The sequence below is a fragment of the Lissotriton helveticus genome, chromosome 7 (assembly GCF_964261635.1).
Source record: "Lissotriton helveticus chromosome 7, aLisHel1.1, whole genome shotgun sequence".
Taxonomy (NCBI): Eukaryota; Metazoa; Chordata; class Amphibia; order Caudata; family Salamandridae; genus Lissotriton; species Lissotriton helveticus.
In genome coordinates, this window is record NC_136068.1 from 74,605,957 (window position 1) to 74,623,012 (window position 17,056).

The following is a 17,056-nucleotide window of genomic DNA, read 5'->3' on the forward strand; positions in this document are numbered from 1 at the left end:
CGCGTAGTGGGCCTACCGGAAAAAGTTGAAGATGGCGACATGGTGACCTATCTAGAAAACTGGCTCAAGACGGAAGTGGCGCCCGAGGGGCTTTCCTCCTTCTACACTCTGGAGCGGGCGCACAGAGTTCCGTCCAGGCCGCCTCAACAGGGACGCCCGCCGCGCCCAGTGGTGGCGAGATTGTTGCATTTCCGCGACAGGGACCTGCTCCTCAATAACGCCAGAAGGAACGGGCCATACCAGGTGGACAACAGCAAGGTGAATATTTTCCCGGATTACACCTATGAGACTCAGCGCCAGCGGTCCTCCTTCTTGGCAATTAAACGCGAACTGCGCAACGAGAGTATTCAATATTCATTGCTCTCCCAGCGAGGCTCCGCATCATCCTTGATGGCAAGACCAAATTCTTTGACACCCCTGATGAGGCGTGTAGCTGGCTGGAACTATATAGGGCTGGCAAGGATGGACCTGGTTCTTCTTTCCAAGCTGTCTCAGAGGTTGGACTGCAACGGAGATCTAAGAGGGTCCGCAATCGTCGAGGTGGTTTTGGCCGTCTTCGAATGTGGTGACTACGGCGGAACGGCGTGGAGTGCTCGAGATGTTATCCAGCATATCGGGTTCTCAGGGAGGACCAGTGACCGAAGAACCGGAGCCTGGAGGTGGTGGAGAACACTCAGACACGGAGGACTCTCAGGCTGATAGTGTGACCCTTCCTGTGGTCACCCCAAATACAGCGGAAGAACTGCTTGATGGCCGGGGTGAGCTTGGGGGAGTCATTCCTGGCGGGGTTGGGAGAGCTGTGCTACGTAGAGTTAAAACCCCGGATGAGACTGTTGGACAATTGGTTGATACTTGGGTTGGGGACAAGCCCAAGATTTGCGCATGTACCTTATGGCTCGATCGCTACTAGGTGGCCTGAGTACGGGAGGGCCCTCCAGTCGGTGCTTGGCCCCTCCTTTGCCCCTAAGGCATACCTGCGGTGGCTACCGTCAGGTTAGTTCTCTAGTTCTTGAACACGGTTTGGATGGGAACTGGGGGGCAATCTCTGGGTCCTGTTCTGGGGGGGGAGAGGGGGGGGGGGAAGTCATGGTTGGGGGTTCAATTGTTCTGTTGAAGGGGGGGGGGGACGTCATCGGTGCAGAGCGATTATTGTATCTTATCCTGTGCGAGCGAGTTGGGGGAGGACACACCGCAACGCAATGGGACAATGGCTGAACTATCTAATCTGAAATGCATTACTTGGAATGTAAGCGGGCTGCACACTATGTCCAGGCGTCACAAGGTACACGCTTACCTGAAGCGTAGGGGTGTTCAGATTGAGCTGTTACAGGAAACGCACCTCACGAAGGCGGAGGGTTTGGCCCTACAGCGTAGATGGAGGGGACAAATCTATAACACCACATAGTCGGCTTATGCTAGGGGTGCGCTGATTTGGGTGCGGGCCGGGGTTCCCCTTCAGGTGACGAAACACACGGTTGACCCAGAGGGGAGGTTTGTCGCTATTGCGGGTAAATTAGGGGGGAGGGAGCTGAACATTTGTAGCATTTATGCGCCCAATGTGGACCAACTAGCCTTCTTCGCGACGCTTTCGGGATCACTGGCCCATTACCTGACGGGGCCGCTTCTGATTGGGGGCGACTTCAATTCGGTGGTGGATGTGGATCTCGATAGATCTCATCCTCCCCTGGTGAATTCGCCTACATACCGAGTGGCCAAGGGTAGATTGGACTGGCAGACTAAATGGGGACTGACAGACATATGGCGAGCCCAACACCCATACGCCCGGGACTACTCCCACTTCTCTGGAATGCACGAGCTGCATGTGCGGCTGGATGCTCTGTTGGGGTCGGTGGACCTGGTGTCCGCGGCTGTGAGATCCGAGTATTTAACAAGGACTATCTCCGACCACAACCCTCTGCTGGCCGACCTTCGGTGGCTCCCGGGAGGTTGCGGCCTGAGCTGTTAGAGGACCAGGTATTTCGGACTGAACTGTAGGACAGGATCACTACCTACTTCGCGGAAAATGAGGGTACGACTGCAACTAGGGCCACCGAGTGGGACGCCTTCAAGGTGGTTATGAGGGGCTACTGCATAGCTAAGAAGGTGGGGATACGCCGAGTCCTCTTAGAGGACCTTGACAAAGCAGACCAGACTCTTCAAGAGCTGGAGCTGAGACGCCCCGGCAGACCGGAGCTCCAGGAGCGGGTAGCGGCCGCGAGGGAGGCGGTTGCAGTGGAGGTTGAAAGGCTGCGCAGTTTTGATTACAAGGCCTACCTCACTAGATCGCTCGCGGAGGGCGACAAATCGGGAGCGCTCTTGGCCTGGCTGTCTAACCCCACGAGACGAACCTCTCCCACGGTAGCCATGCGCGACGCAGTGGGAGTGGAGGTCTACACCCAGCCGGAGATCCTGGACTGTCTCACGAACTACTATGGGGAATTGTATCAGAGTAGGGAGGACGGGGATGCTGACCCCATTAACACCTTCCTGCGGGATCAACCTATCCCTACCCTGGAGCCCGAACACGCTAAGGCGTTGGGGAGAGAGGTGGAGCTGGGGGAGATCCGCAGCGCCATCAAGCGGATGGCACGCAACAAAACTCCGGGTCTCGATGGACTCCCGGTTGAGTTTTACGCTACCTACATGGACCTCCTAGCCCCGCGCCTGCTGCTGATCTACAAAGAGGCGAAGCACCTGGGATACCTCCCGAGCTCGATGCGCGAAGCCCTAGTGGTACCCCTGCTTAAACCAAATAGGGAGGCCAATGATCCGGCGTCCTATAGGCCGCTATCGATGCTCATGGTAGATTATAAGATACTGAGCAGCATCCTAGCGTCGAGATTGTTGGGGCACATGGGCTCCTTGGTACACAGAGACCAAGCGGGGTTTATCCCCAAGCGTAACACCACCATGAACATCCGTCGTCTGCTTCGCCTGCTTGAGGATAGCCACGAGGAGGCTTCCCAGCCCATGATTCTATCGATAGACCTGGAGAAGGCTTTTGATAGCTTGGAATGGGACTACCTCCATAGAGTGCTTGGTTCGTTTGGATTGGGGGAATGTTTCTTGCGCTGAACCGCGGTGCTCTATGCCTCGGCGGTGGCGAGAGTGAGATCGGGTCCGCTGATCTCCCGGCAATACTCGGTGGAGCGCGGCACGAGACAGGGTTGTTCACTGTCTCCTCTACTGTTCGCACTGGCAGTGGAGCCCCTGGCGCTATCGCTTCGCACCGGGGCCCACTACAGAGGACTGCGCACCATATTGGGGCAACAGTTCATTTCCCTTTATGCTGATGACCTGCTGTTGTTCCTGGAAGATGCTGGGGAAGCACTGGCAGCCGCCGATGCGGTACTCACGTCTTTTGGTGCGTTGTCGGGTCTAAGGGTGAACTGGTCGAAGACTTGCTTGTTCCCAGTTCGTAATGGAGAACCCCAGCCTGACACGACTAGGGCGAATCGTTGGGCGCCCAGTTGTTTTAAATATCTGGGAGTCTATATTTACCACTCCCCCGCTGCTGTCCTAGATGGCAACATATCTCGTTGCGTCCGGGCATTGAAGGGCAGCATGTCATTCTGGGCTACTCTACCGCTGTCGGTGGCGGGGCGAATAGCGCTGCTCAAGATGGTGGCGCTTCCCCGACTCCTTTATTATTTCAGAACGTTACCGATATGGATTCCACCGGCTGAATTCAGGAACTTAAAATCACTCATAGTTGCATTCCTCTGGGGATCAGGCCGCCGCAGGGTGGCGCTTCAGACGCTTATGAGGCCAAAAGCGGAGGGGGTATTGGCAGTCCCAGATTTTGAGACGTACTACCTAGCTGCCCAACTACAGATTTACACTCAGGAGGTGGCGAGGGAATTCCGAGGACCGGAGGAGGAGAGAGGCCTGGGTGTACCCCGACACGTTCTCTCTTACATCGCGTTGCGGCAGAAGATAGCAGTGAGGGACCTTACGCAGGAGGAACGCACTATTAGAATGTGTTGGAATCGTGCTCAGCGCAAGCTGGGAATAGGCCACCCATACGCCCCCGAGATCCCACTGGGAATGCTTACTGCGCTCCCCCACGGCGGCGATTGGTCCCAATTGCGTACCTGGGAGGAAGCGGGTATACAGGTCATGGGAGACCTATATGAGGATGGAGTACTCTTACCCTTCCAGACACTGTTGGACCGCTTCGACATCTCCCGAGGTGACTTCCTACTGCACGCGGCGGTCACGAGAGCGCTGAAAACACATTGGCCGACCGGCCTTAAGGAACCGCCGTTGTCCTTGACATGCCAATATGTGATGATGGCAGCCGGAACGGTCAAAGCCGTAACGTGCTTATACACTAGGATGACCCAGGAGCAGATGACTCCACTGGAGGCGCTTAAGGTCAAATGGGAGACGGACATAGGGAGGCACATTCCGGAGTCCACATGGGTTCAGCTGATGCGCCGGGCCTGGAAGAGCATGCGCAACGCTAGGTTCCAATTGGTCAACTTTTACATTCTGCACCGTGCATACCTCACCCCGGAGAAGATACGGAAGTACTTCGCCTCTGACACTGCGGCTTGCCCGAGGTGCCGGACAATCGGAGCGGACCTGGCCCACATGTTATGGTCTTGGTCTGCCTTGTCCTCTTACTGGACGATGGTGGGGGACACCCTCAAAGAGGTAACGGGGCGAACTAGATACAGCCTAGTTCCCCTTTCTCAATGTTCTTCTACCCTCAAAGCTGCATTCCCCGATAATTAGAAAACTACATTAAACCCACAAATCACTCCCATCTCAAAACCATACAATACAAGGCCATCCAGCTAGCTATAGACTGAATTCACAATAGCCATATCTACAATCAGAGTTTACAAAATTCCACTAAACCACATCAGAACAATCGAATCCACTGCCACAAGAGAACACCAAAGAAGCAGCAAAACCATACTCTCTCAGTTTTGCAAACACACAGTACAAACGTTAACGTATCATTTATCTGGCTGAAGTATCCATGCATAGGGTTACTTGGGCCAGATTGCCCCTCAGATTACGGTTTGCAGGCATCCCAAACTATACCCAAAGCAGTAGTGTCTTCAGTGCTAGAACTAAAACGCGTAATTGTGTGCATACATCCACAATATTGTCGATCAAAAAGCAGACTCCATCCAAATATCCATTACCAACTGGGAACTCTCTGACCTAAGGAAAAGCTTGAGTTACTTGTAATACAAGTGGGTTATGATGTGAAACAAGGCGAAGATGTAAGGGCATGGGCAGCTAGGAGCAAAGGTGTTAAGCAATCAATAACATCCGGAAACACTAATTATGAGGTGCTGAGTAGCACGTATAACAGGCAGGGCTCGAAAATTCCACTCGACCGCTCGCATAGTCGGAATAAATGTAACAAGGTCGAGCTGTTTTTAGGTCCTACTCGCCCTTTCTGGCAATTAGGAAAATAAACCAACTTTTGTCCTCGGTCTGTGAAAACTGAGCAAATGTGACAAGATAACAAGATTTAAAGGCATTTTATTGCTCACAAAGTTAATGAGCAATAAAGATGCCTTTAAATATTGTTATCTTGTCACATTTGCTCCGCTTTCAGAGTCGGCGGTCAAGTAGGTTGCAGTTAGGTCGAGGACATTTTTTAAGGTACTAGTACTGCAGAACTAGTACCATTTTTGGGATTTTTCAAGCCCTGACAGGTGCAAGGGTTTGATAAGTATGCCAATCATCCACTAATCTCTAGGCTTCCATTAAATGTAAACTAGCAGATCAGGGCGCATTCTACTTCCAATACACCTGCTTGATGTGCCTCGCGGGTGGGTTGTCCCTGGGTAGCTTTAACAAAGCATGATCATAAGGCAGCCAAACATAGCTGCATATCATCATTTCATAGCTGAAAGATCCTAGATTCAGGACATCACAAGGCAGCATTAACTGAATTCAAAGACAACAAAAGCAACATTTAACAATGCTCACTGTCAACTTTAACAGCCTGGTGACATTGCAATGCAGCTTTGCTAGAGTTCGAAGACCTCACAGGGTACAGCTATCCCTGCTCGGTGACATCAGCACACACCATTAATAATACATTGACATCAAAATGGAGTTTCAATAAAGTTCGATTACATTACAAGAAAACTTTTACAGCTTTGGATGACATTAAAACAGTTTATGACACATCAAAGAGGTTTTAACCATATTTAATTAAATCAGAGTACGTATTTTAACATTGCACAGAGACAAAAGTGGGCAGTATTAATTGTGCAGTAAAATCTAATGTGTGGTTACCAGGGCAAACCATCATCAGTATATAACAATAAAAATAATAACCTGGTTAAACAAAGCGTGTGGCATCCCCACAGAGCACATCCAACATTGGGATCATTTACTGAAGTGTAATAAAGTATCACAAAGTCGTACCGTAATACAACTGCGAGGGTACCACTTAAGGGCAGTGTTCATTAAGAGAGAGAGATGTTAAGCAAGCATACTGAATACCATAAACTGCTCACCTGTCTCTCATACTTCATCATTCAACCCGCTGCTTTCATAACTCAATAATCCTACCTCGGTGCTCATCATTCATGGCAGGGAACCATTTCTCACATCAAATCAAATCAAAGGCAACTTACTTCCAACCACACACCATGCAAGGTGTAGTGTGCCTAGCAAACTCAAGATGATGGACGGAGAGCCGAAACTTTTCAGACACTCACCCCGAGTCACAGATCTGGGTTGAATCCATCATTGTTCTTTAGCTCACTTCACTACCCCAGTTCAGACACAGCTATATGCAAATCAGTCTTGACCCTGTGCCTCATGGGAGCAGTCCAACCCGAACTGCCAAGCCAGGTCATCCCTGGACCGGAAACAAGCATCCTAGGACCGGTTTCGGGGCAAAACAGAGTGCCATCTGTTGAAAATGGAAGATACACAGGCCTGGTGTATAAACAGGATATCTTTATTGTAGCTTAGTTCCAGGATAGATGAGTAGTATAAGATAAGAAGGTAAAGTGTAGCTCCACCAGGAGCAGCCTCCCTGCTGCTCAGCCTGCATGAACAGTAGGGAAGAGACCAGAACTAGTTTATGACACCATCCATGAAGGCCAGCGCTTCAGCCCCCCATATAGAAGCGCGAAACAAATGCTGCAATAAAATACAATGACCCATGACATCTCAACAAGTGGGCCACACCGAAAGAGAAAGGGGCGTATTTTCCTGCTACCTCGTCCATTCAGATTTCAAGAAAAGATCTCAATAAGGTGAGAATATTCTGGAAAACTTGCGAATTTATAATTAATGTTGGATAGTTTTAAATGTGGCAGCAGTAGCAGGCCCTAGACCTACCCCTGTGTGCCTTACACACACCCAGACCTACCTTTCGCCTGCTCCACAGTCAGCGACACCGTCTGCGCCGAGCCCGTGGATGTCATCTGCCTCTGCAGGCTGGACATGCTGCTGCCTTGGTGGGACCCCGCTCTAGAGAACAGCCTTCTCTCTTCGGTAACACACGCGTGGGTGTCTCTCTCGGTTTCTCCCCCTCGGTCTTCTTTTGCGTGTCACAGTTGTACCGTATGACGTGTCTCCCCCTCGCGGATGGTATGCCCCAACGGTCGTTATTCAGTGTATTGTTGTGGGCTGGGCACACCTCTCTTTCTACAGAGCCCAATACTTTTGTTTTCGCTGATTGGCTGTTCTCCCGCTGCCGGCGATCGGCGTCGCAGGGTTCATAAAGGGGCGGCCTGTGCGTGAGGTGGAAACATGCTGACAATTCTGCAAACTCAATTGACCGCTACCCGTGGCCCATCACTGAGCTGACCTTGTGATACAACCTCAACTGTGACAAAGCGTCACACATCAATAAGACAACCTAAACAGCGACTAAATAATTCAAAATGAATGTGGAGTAATGAGGCTACTGCCTCGGTATCCAAAAACTCACCACTGTAACAAGGAATCTGACAGACGAAAACAAGACAGACGACGAGGCGGCGTCCTTCACACTGCCCCATGCAGGCTGGAATTCCTCTGCGATGTGTCGCGCAAACACACCCAGAAGCTTCCAGTTCCGTGGCATTTCACCGTGCAACTATTATTATTGCATACTAATTCACAAAAAATAGAAAATTTGAGTAGGAGGGTAATATCTCCTCTTTGAAAAAAACGGTAGTTTCTTACAACGGAAATATTTCTCAGTGAAGGAGACCACTACATACCAAAAACTATGATTTCCGAGGTGTAATTTGTTGTCTCATACTGCAAAGGCCAAATAAATAGTAACCGAGCAACGGATCCTTACAAGATGGTCACCAGGTTCGTTCTGTCTCGGAGACAGCGACGCCATGTCAGTCTATAATTATAGTTCTCCCTTTGTTTCCATTACACCGCACCCAACCAGTCCTACGTCTTTGAAGAATCAAAAATTTGCCAGCATTCGCGCCAAGAATTTTCAATTCTATTAAGGACACGGAGGCAAGGATGATGCTTTCTCTCTCTTTACTGCACAAAACAGCAGCCAATAAAAACATTTTTTACAACAACAGTAACATTCCCAGAATGCTTAGCATGCCTTCCATAACAACCATAGAAACTAGCCCTATATAAGTCTCTTGCCCAGCGAGCACTTCCTCTTTCTTTGCCCAGCGAGCAGAGTCCAAACTTAAATGATCATATCCACAGAAGCGAAGTAGAATAAAGTTGAACAGGAATCATGAAACCAAAACTTCCATCTTGAGCTCGGACACCGATGACCAAGTCGTCCAAGAAACACTCTGCTTGTAATCACTCGCCTTTCTGATCAGCACCTGAAATAGAAGCGAGACTCGTAATATTTGTCACACCCACAGTGAGGGTAACATGGCATTAACAATATTACATGCAATGTGGGCGGGATAATCCTCGCCTCTTTGTCCTTAATAGAATTGAAAATTCTTGGTGCGAATGCTGGCAAATTTTTGATTCTATTACAGGACCGGAGGCTTCGGATTATGCTAGTTTAGCGCTTATCCAACACCACAGAAGCAACATCGCCCACAGGTTTGTAGTAAAACTGTTTAAATGTCAAACTAGACGACCAATCAGCCGCTCTCATGATATCATGGATACTAGTTCCAAGCATAAAAGATTCGGAGGCCATAGCGCCTCTGACAGAATGCCAGCCAAACAAAGCTATGTCAATGCCCGCCTCTGACATAACAAATCTGAGCCACCTGGCAATCGTAGCAGAGGTAACAGGCTTGAAGGGCTTTTGTAAAGATATCAACAGCGTTGAGCAACCCACCGGTCTGAGAGGCCGGGTACATTCTTCATATGCCTTGAGGCACTTCACCACACATAGTTTAGAATTTGAAGGAAAAGCATTGTAATCAATGGGCCTAAAGAAAGTTTTTGTATGAGCCGTGATAACAAAGGAAACACCCTCCGGAGAGAAAATTCTGCCCTCCAGGTCCAAGACTCTAATGTCAGAAACCCGTCTGCAAGACGACAAACACAGGAGCATAGCTAATTTAGCAGATAATTGTTTTCTAGACAATAATGCATTCTCAGGCCATGTATCAAACAGAGTCAATACCTTAGAAACATCCCATAAAGATGAATACTTAGCCTTAGGTGGGTTTGCGACACGAATTCCTTTGAGAAGTTTACAAACCATCGGCTGCATGCCTACCGGTCTGCCATCGATCTGTGTATGTCCTGCTGAGATGGCAGACCGGAAGTTATTGACCGACCTGTAGGACAAACCGTCAGCTGCCTTACTGCAAAGAAAATTCACTATGCGGGAAAGGCCTGCCTCCACGGGATCCAGATGCCTCTCCAGGCACCAACCATACCAAGCCCACCATGCGGAGGATTAACGTTTCCTTGTGGAAGGGGCTCATGCTTGCTGGATGAACTCCGCAGCTTCCTTCGAAAATCCCGGCAACGACCATTGTTGCCGGAAAGCCTCCAAGCCATCAGGTGCAGTTGCCCCTCTAGCACTAGAGGGTGCCGCTCGCCTTGAGGGTCCTTGAGCATCGTCGGAAAGGACGGAAGAAGGAGAGGAAGGTCGCACGCCAGTTACAGGAGAACCGGGAACCAAGGTTGCGACTTCCAGATCGAAGTTATCAATACCAACTCCGCCGATTGTAGGGAGATCTGATTGGCCACTCTGGGAATCAGAAGAAAGGGTGGAAAGGCATAGTTGAGGGACGTTGACCAATCCTGAGAAAATGCATCCGTGGCCCTCGCCAGCGGGTCCGGTCTCCAACTGAAGAACGCCTCCAGTTGACTGTTCAGTCTGGACGCAAACAGGTCTATGTGGCATGGACCCCAAATCGATTGAGTCATTTGGAAGAGCGATGGAGGAAGTTTCCAATCGCTGGAGTCTTTTAAATGACGAGAATTCCAGTCCGCAATCGTATTTTCCTTGCCCGGGAGATACTCTGCCACCACTGTTATCTGATGAGCCAGGCAATAGTGCCAGAAGTCCTTGGCTATCTCCGCCAAGATCGGAGATCTAGTGCCCCCCCAGCTTGTTTATATAACGTACCACGGAGATGTTGTCCATCCGCAGTAGAATACAGCAGGAAACCCTCTTGGGGGAAAACGTGCGGATCGCAAATGATCCCGCAAGAAGTTCGAGACAGTTGATATGTAATTCTAGTTCTTGAGATGACCATCTGCCCCCTGTCGTCATCGTCCCACACCGGGCTCCCTAGCCCGACTGACTGGCATCCGATTCTATCACGATCTCCGGGTAAGACCCAAAGATTGCTCGCCCGTTCCAAGCTTTTACATGGGCTAACCACCATATGATCTCCTCTTGGGCGGCCTCCGTAAGGGGAATCATGTCCGAGTAAGAGAGCCCTTTCTGGAGATGCCGTATTTTCAGGCGCTGCAGGGCCCAGTAATGAAGGGGGTCTGGGAATATCGCCTGTATGGAGGAGGCCAGAAGGCCCAACTATCGCGCAATCGCTCTGAGAGACATCTGTTGAGATTCTAGCGTCTTCCGAAGTTCTCTTTTGAGATCCTTCAGCTTGTGCTTGGGCAGGAGCAACTGCGCCGACTGAGAATCGATCACAAACCCCAGAAAAAAGGATTGGGTTGGGGTTAACACCGATTTCTTCCTGTTGATCACGAATCCCAAATTCTCCAACAGAGACATCGTTTTGCGAAGATGTTGGGAGGCTAGTTCCTCGGAAGCCGCCATGATCAGGATATCGTCGAGATATATGATCAGACGAATTCCCTGCTCCTTGAGGAGTGCCATGACCGGTTTCATCAGCTTGGTGAAACACCAAGGAGCTGAGGAAAGACCGAAAGGCAGGACCAAATATTCCAGTTGTAAGAAATGGGGTTACCCAAATCTTCAAGGGGGTAGCATGGAACCAAGCAGGCAGGCCAAACTTCGAGGACATGTGAAGCACTCACGCAGTACCTACAGAGGACACACCAGGCACACCACAAAAGAGGCAGGACACCAGTTTGAGTTGGAAAATTAAGAAGTTTAGTATCTCCAACCTGCAAAGCAAAAAATGCATAACAGTGGTATCATCACATGGCGCCAACTGGCACCAGTGCCAAGTGTATCAAGGGGAATTATTTAACATGGGAAATAAGGGCTGAGTCTGTAAGTCCATATCTGAAAATAAAGAAGATGATTAAATTAACATTCAACCTGGGGCCAATTTGGCGGGGCCCACTCAGGCTCTCATCCTTAGAGGTAGGCTGAAATTGTAAAATCCAACATTAGCATACATACATAACCTGTATTATAACTCCAACACGACCCCTGTAAGGGAAAACATCAGGGCATCATAGCACATAGTAGACAGGAGCACCTGTAACACATCCGCAAGGCTTGCTCCTTAACAGGGGATGAGACTAGGGGCCTGGAACAGCATGTCAGGCCAGCCTCGGGGCACACCTGCAATAAAGGGCACCACCCGGTCTACTCCATCATCCCTGTGGGTATATCACAACAGCCTAAATGCATTTAACATTCGGCACACACCTTAGCAGGTTAATCCGCCTACAAGGAACACTAGGCACAGAAGCGCATCGCACCTGGGCAGGTAACCAGAAAATACCAGGCCGGAATAAAACTACTTATGCCAGGGTAAAACACTTCCTTCAGCAGGAATAAGCAGTGAATTACATGGAGAAATAACACTTCGGTCAATGTAAAGCATTTCATCAGATGTAGAACATTACCCATTTTACATGACGGTAGGCATAGGCCTAAATCATGGGCCAGGACACCTGCAATACAACATCAAGGCTCACTCTATAGCCTGGAGCCTAACCCTGGGCCTGGAACATCACGTCAGGCAGGAGCTCCTGTCACTTAAGCACCTTAGGAGAAACAACAACGTAGGGGGCAAAACACGGGCCCGGAATAGCATATCTGGCCAGCACCGGGTCACATCGGGCACACACCTGTAAAGGAAAAGTTACATTCACCTGCCCGGTGGGCACAAAAGCCTTATCTATAAAATCACCTTGGCAGTACATAACAGTAGTATCCATCATAGGCAGGGGCGCAGTAACCTAAGCACCCAGCATTGACATAAGGTGTGGCCGTGACTCGGGGGGGCATCGATAATTCCTTGGGGGACCCTATGGGCTAGTTATCGGCCTCCTACAACTGGCACCGTCTACTAGGGCCACTGACTCCGATGGGGCCCAACGTTGCAGGTGCCCACTGCCAGACGGGGCACCTGGGAAGTTAGTATGGTCCTTGGGGCGGGCACCGACCATATGCCCCGACACACCCCCAACCCACGATGCGGCTGAGTCCCCACTCACCGGAAGACCTGCGGTGGATGGTGGGGCTCTGGCTCCTCTGGGGTCTCACTAGATGCGGGGGTGGGGCCAGGCACCGATCCTGTGCTTCGACGCTCCCTCTCCCTCTGCAGCTGCTCTGTGCGGGTCTTTACCTGGGCCCCTATTCGACACAGGGGGCCCAGGGTTTCCAAACGGCCTCCGCGCTGCACAATCGGGGCTCCCTCTTCCTCACGGGAGCCCCGCAGGCACTCTACTCTTCCGGCCGGCTTCACTTCCTCTGTGGCGGCGGGGCTGGCACCGACAGTGTGCCCCGGCCCCGCCTCTTCCACCGGCCCCTCTCTCCGGGGGCACAGACCGGCGGGGTGGGCTCCCGCTCCAGTCGCTCTTGCTTCGGGGCTCCCCCTCGATCACGGGGGCCCGCACCGGCGCTTCACCCGGGTCCCCCTCCTACCTCACGAGGACCCGGGGCTTTGATTCCGCTTCCTCCTGCCTTCCCGGCCGACAGCCAATCCCTGCACGGCGTTGGCGGGGGCGGGCCGATGACGCGGCCTGGCCCCCGTCACGTGATGCGGGTCAGGAAGGTTTCAGGGCCTAACGCGGCCTCCTCTTCACTTCGGCGGCGCTCTCCTGGCACCGGGGGCCGCCGCAACGGTATTCACGACAAAGGGGGTCCCATCAAGGCGGCGCCGGGCCGCGGCGGTGATTTTCGCCAAATTACAACCGGCGCAAGGCAGCGCCAACACTCCTCGGGCTGCGGCGGTGATATCGGCGGCAATAAGGGGTAGGCTCCCTTTTTAATTATTTAATTATATGGCGGACAGCGCGCCAAAACAAGGGTAGGCTCCTCAGCGCGATTCTCCTCAGCAGGATGGCGCTATTCACAGCGCACTGCTCCTCCCTCTGCCCACAACCTCAGCTCCTTCCTCAGGCCACGCAGAGGGGGCAGGAAATTAACTCTTCCTCAGCGCTTCGCCAGTATAGCACTTGACAGGCAGGCTTTACAGCACTAGGGGGCCACAACAGTCCCAGGGCCCAGCGCTTTCACAGGGCCTCACAGCACCTCAGTCAGCAACAGTTCTTTTTGGGGCACAATCTTCCCCATGGTGCTTCAAAGGGGCCACAGCTTCTCAAGGGGGGTAGACAGTCCCACTCCTCACCTCCTGGGCGCTTCTTCCTCGCAGCGCTGGCGTAATTCCCGGGCCCCACAGTGTCAGGGACCTGGATAGGGGCCCTCCCTTGTCAGGGGCCCAGGGGACAGCAGAGTAGGGGGTTTTAGGGGTGCAGGGCCCAGCTCACAGGCCCATGTGGCGGTAGCTCCTCGCAGCAGGCCCCCTCTCTTTCTTGTCCCAGCGCTGACTGACTCTCTGGTGGCACATCCCCCTTACTTATACCCTCCTCCCAGGCAGTGCCAGAACCTTCTAGAATGTTGGCAAAGCTGGCCTAAACTGGCTCAAGGGGAGGGGTTGAGCACCCTGGGTGCCAGGCTTTCCCTCCAAAAGCTAGGGGTAGCTGGGTAATAATAACTAGACCGCTGATCTATGGCAGTTCAGTGGCAAAACCCATGGCCATGGCATCCATTTTAAACATAGGACATTTCAGTCAGGTGCATTTTACAATGGGGGGTATTTACAAGTGCTCACACCATTACATAGCATTACAATTTAACAAGGTGTCTCACACCACTCATGGCCTAAACAGGTTTAATCCCATGGGGGAGACATTCCAAATTAGGGGGGCAAAAGCAAAAAATTTCAGGGGGAAAAGGCCAAGTCCAACACCAGTCGTCTGCCTTGCCAGAGGAATTGCAAGAATCGCCGATGAGGGGGAAAAATCGGAACTGCCAAGTAGGCGTCCTTGAGGTCCAGGCGGGCAAGCCAGTCCCCTTGCCTCAAAATGTCCGCCAAAAGGTGGATCCACTTCATCTTGAAATGCCTATAGAGGACGAAGCCGGTGAACCCTTTCAGATTGAGAACTAAGCGATAGCCACCGCCTCTTTTCTGGACCAAGAAGACGTTGCTGCAGAAACCGCCTGGTTTGCCTTCACAGTAGGCTACTGCGTGATTTTTCAGCAATTCTTCTATCTCTTGATCTATAAAATTCATGTCTAGTTGGGAAAAATACAAGGGAGGGGAGGAGTGTCCTGCACTGGGTTTTGATAAAACTCTATGTGGAATCCCGCCACTGTCTGCAGAACCCAAGAATCCTGTGTAATTTGAGACCAATTGTGTAGAAAGTGCCGGATGCGACCCCCCAGAGGATAAGAGAACAAAGGTGTTGGACTCACCTGCAGTAAGTTGTGGCTGGAAGTTATCCCTTTGGCCGCCATGACGAAATCTGCCTCTGAATTGGCGCCTGGAGGGGTAGAAGGTTCCGCCTCTGGTGGTGTCCTGAAAGTCCCCTCTGCCGCTGCCATATCCACCTCTCTGTGGGCCCTGGGAATAGGAAAGGCCTGGCGAGCGGCCCCTGCCTCGCCAGGCCCTTCCAGAAAGGCCAGTCTGGAAAACCTTCCGAAGATTGGTTTGGGCCTTATCAAGTGAAGTAAAGGTCCCCATGTACTTGGAGACGTCCTTCACAAACTTGTCCCCGAACAGCAAACCCTCAGCCAAAGGGCCTGGCTCGGCAGATGCCAGCTCCGCAAGGTTGCTGTCCATCCTCATGAGTAAGGACTTCCTACGCTCGGATGAAATAGCACAGTTGGCATTTCCTACGAAACAAATGGAGCGTTGAGCCCATCCCGCCAGGATGTCGGGGTCTATGAGCGCACCCGTTTCCTTGGCAACCAGAGCCAATTCCAGGATCTTCGCCAGCGGACCAACGGTGTCCAAGAGCTTATCTTGGCACCTGCGCCAAGCTCTGTCGATCCCCTTCTTCGGGTCTTTGTGAAATTTCTTAAGGAACGCCAGCATGTTCGGATCTATCTCCGGCGTCTCCGCCACCCTGTTTGGGACATCCGGGCGAGGACACTCCGAGCGTAGCCTGCTCCTGACCTCCCTATCAAAGCTACGCCTGAGGTTCTGCTGGAGGTAGCCGGCAACCTCAGGGGGAGGGGCCCAATCGGAGGAACGCGGGTGGACAATGTCTGCCGGGTTGAAATCAAAAGGTGATGTAGATTGGTACGCCGGCGCTACCTGGGAACCCCCACAGCGCTTTTTGGCTTTCTTCTTCTTGGGGGACTCTGTCTTACTAGTGGAGTCTGTGTCAGTGTCTGTGTCCGTGTCTGTGGTGGTATACACCATGGTGGAAGACGATTGACTAGGGCCCGCCACCATGTATTGGTGGTCACTAGCGGGCGGAGGGGGCAACTTAGTCAACGCCGGAGCGTGAGGCCAATTAGAAGAAGAGGTGCTAGCAGAGGTTATAGCAGAGGTAGCACCAGAAGAGGATGGGGAAGGCTCAGGTAGCATGCCATGCCTCTTCGCAAATCGCTCAAGTTGCGCTATAATCGGTCTTAGTGCGACAGCCAGCGCCTTGTTCACCATCTTGGGGACCGCCACCTCAACTGCCCTACTTACAGACTGCTGCACAGATGCGTCCAACGCATCCACTAGGTTATCCTCCAGAGGCGTAACTTGCGTCTCCTCGTAGTACCCGTATTGATCTTCCTCGCAGTAGGCCCAGTTTTCCATCCTGCAATTGAAAAGGCAGTGCCAGATATATAGAAAGCTTGAACCAATCCCAAAGGGATTAATCAAGGGGGAGCCACCCTCTGTGCAAGAATATGGGTAGATCAGAAAAATGCTCCTCAGCAAAGCTGCAGACAGTCACCAGCCAAATATCATTTTAAAAGCTTGCCCCCAGCTTTGGCCTGACTCTAATATTATAACCAGCCCTTGGAAGGCGTCAGCAACGGGACCGCAGGACAACCGGTCACCTAAGCTACTTGTCACCCTGAAGCTCGTTTGAAAAACGAGCGCGAGGAAAAGAAATCGGGGCTTGGGCTGCATGCAGCCCAAAAGGAGCCCAAAAGAAGCCCAAAAGGAGCCCAATTGGGCTGCGTGCACCCGGCTGGTGATCGGCAATCAGCAACGCGGGCCTGAATGAGGGGAGGGGACTGGAGAAACGGGGAAAACCGCCGTCGGGCGGAGGCGCGCGGGGACAGAGATTCTCGCGCTGACCTCGCCTCGCGCCACCGCTCGAGGGCAGGACAGCGCGGGGAAGTTAAACGCTCTGAAGCGTTCCTCACACGAACCCACGGTCAGTTCACAAGCTGCAAGGCAGCGCAGTAGCGCGGACAGTCACCAGAGATCAAATAACATTAAAATACACCAAGCATAAGCAGCGCGCCATGACCAGACAGAACAAAAGAAGC

General features: G+C 51.9%; 1 protein-coding gene across 1 annotated transcript; it reads right to left on the reverse strand.

Moving 5' to 3' along the window:
* Window positions 1–8,467: 8,467 nt before the first annotated feature.
* On the reverse strand, window positions 8,468–16,608 carry LOC144766620 (uncharacterized). Its single transcript, XM_078650406.1, has 2 exons — window positions 15,032–16,608; window positions 8,468–8,786 (listed from the first exon to the last, which is right to left on the reverse strand). Exons 1-2 carry the CDS (start codon window positions 16,371–16,373, stop codon window positions 8,764–8,766), a joined length of 1,365 nt encoding a protein of 454 aa, XP_078506532.1. The 5' UTR covers window positions 16,374–16,608; the 3' UTR covers window positions 8,468–8,763.
* Between the last annotated feature and the right edge of the window lie 448 nt (window positions 16,609–17,056).

What these genes read in the sequence shown, in the direction of transcription:
- LOC144766620 (XM_078650406.1), bottom strand. Translation starts at nt 16,373, where the DNA reads ATGGAAAACTGGGCCTACTGCGAGGAAGATCAATACGGGTACTACGAG. An exon ending in CCAGCCACAACTTACTGCAG is followed by an intron (nt 8,787 to 15,031) that starts GTGAGTCCAACA and finishes CTTCTATTTCAG; the next exon opens with GTGCTGATCAGAAAGGCGAG.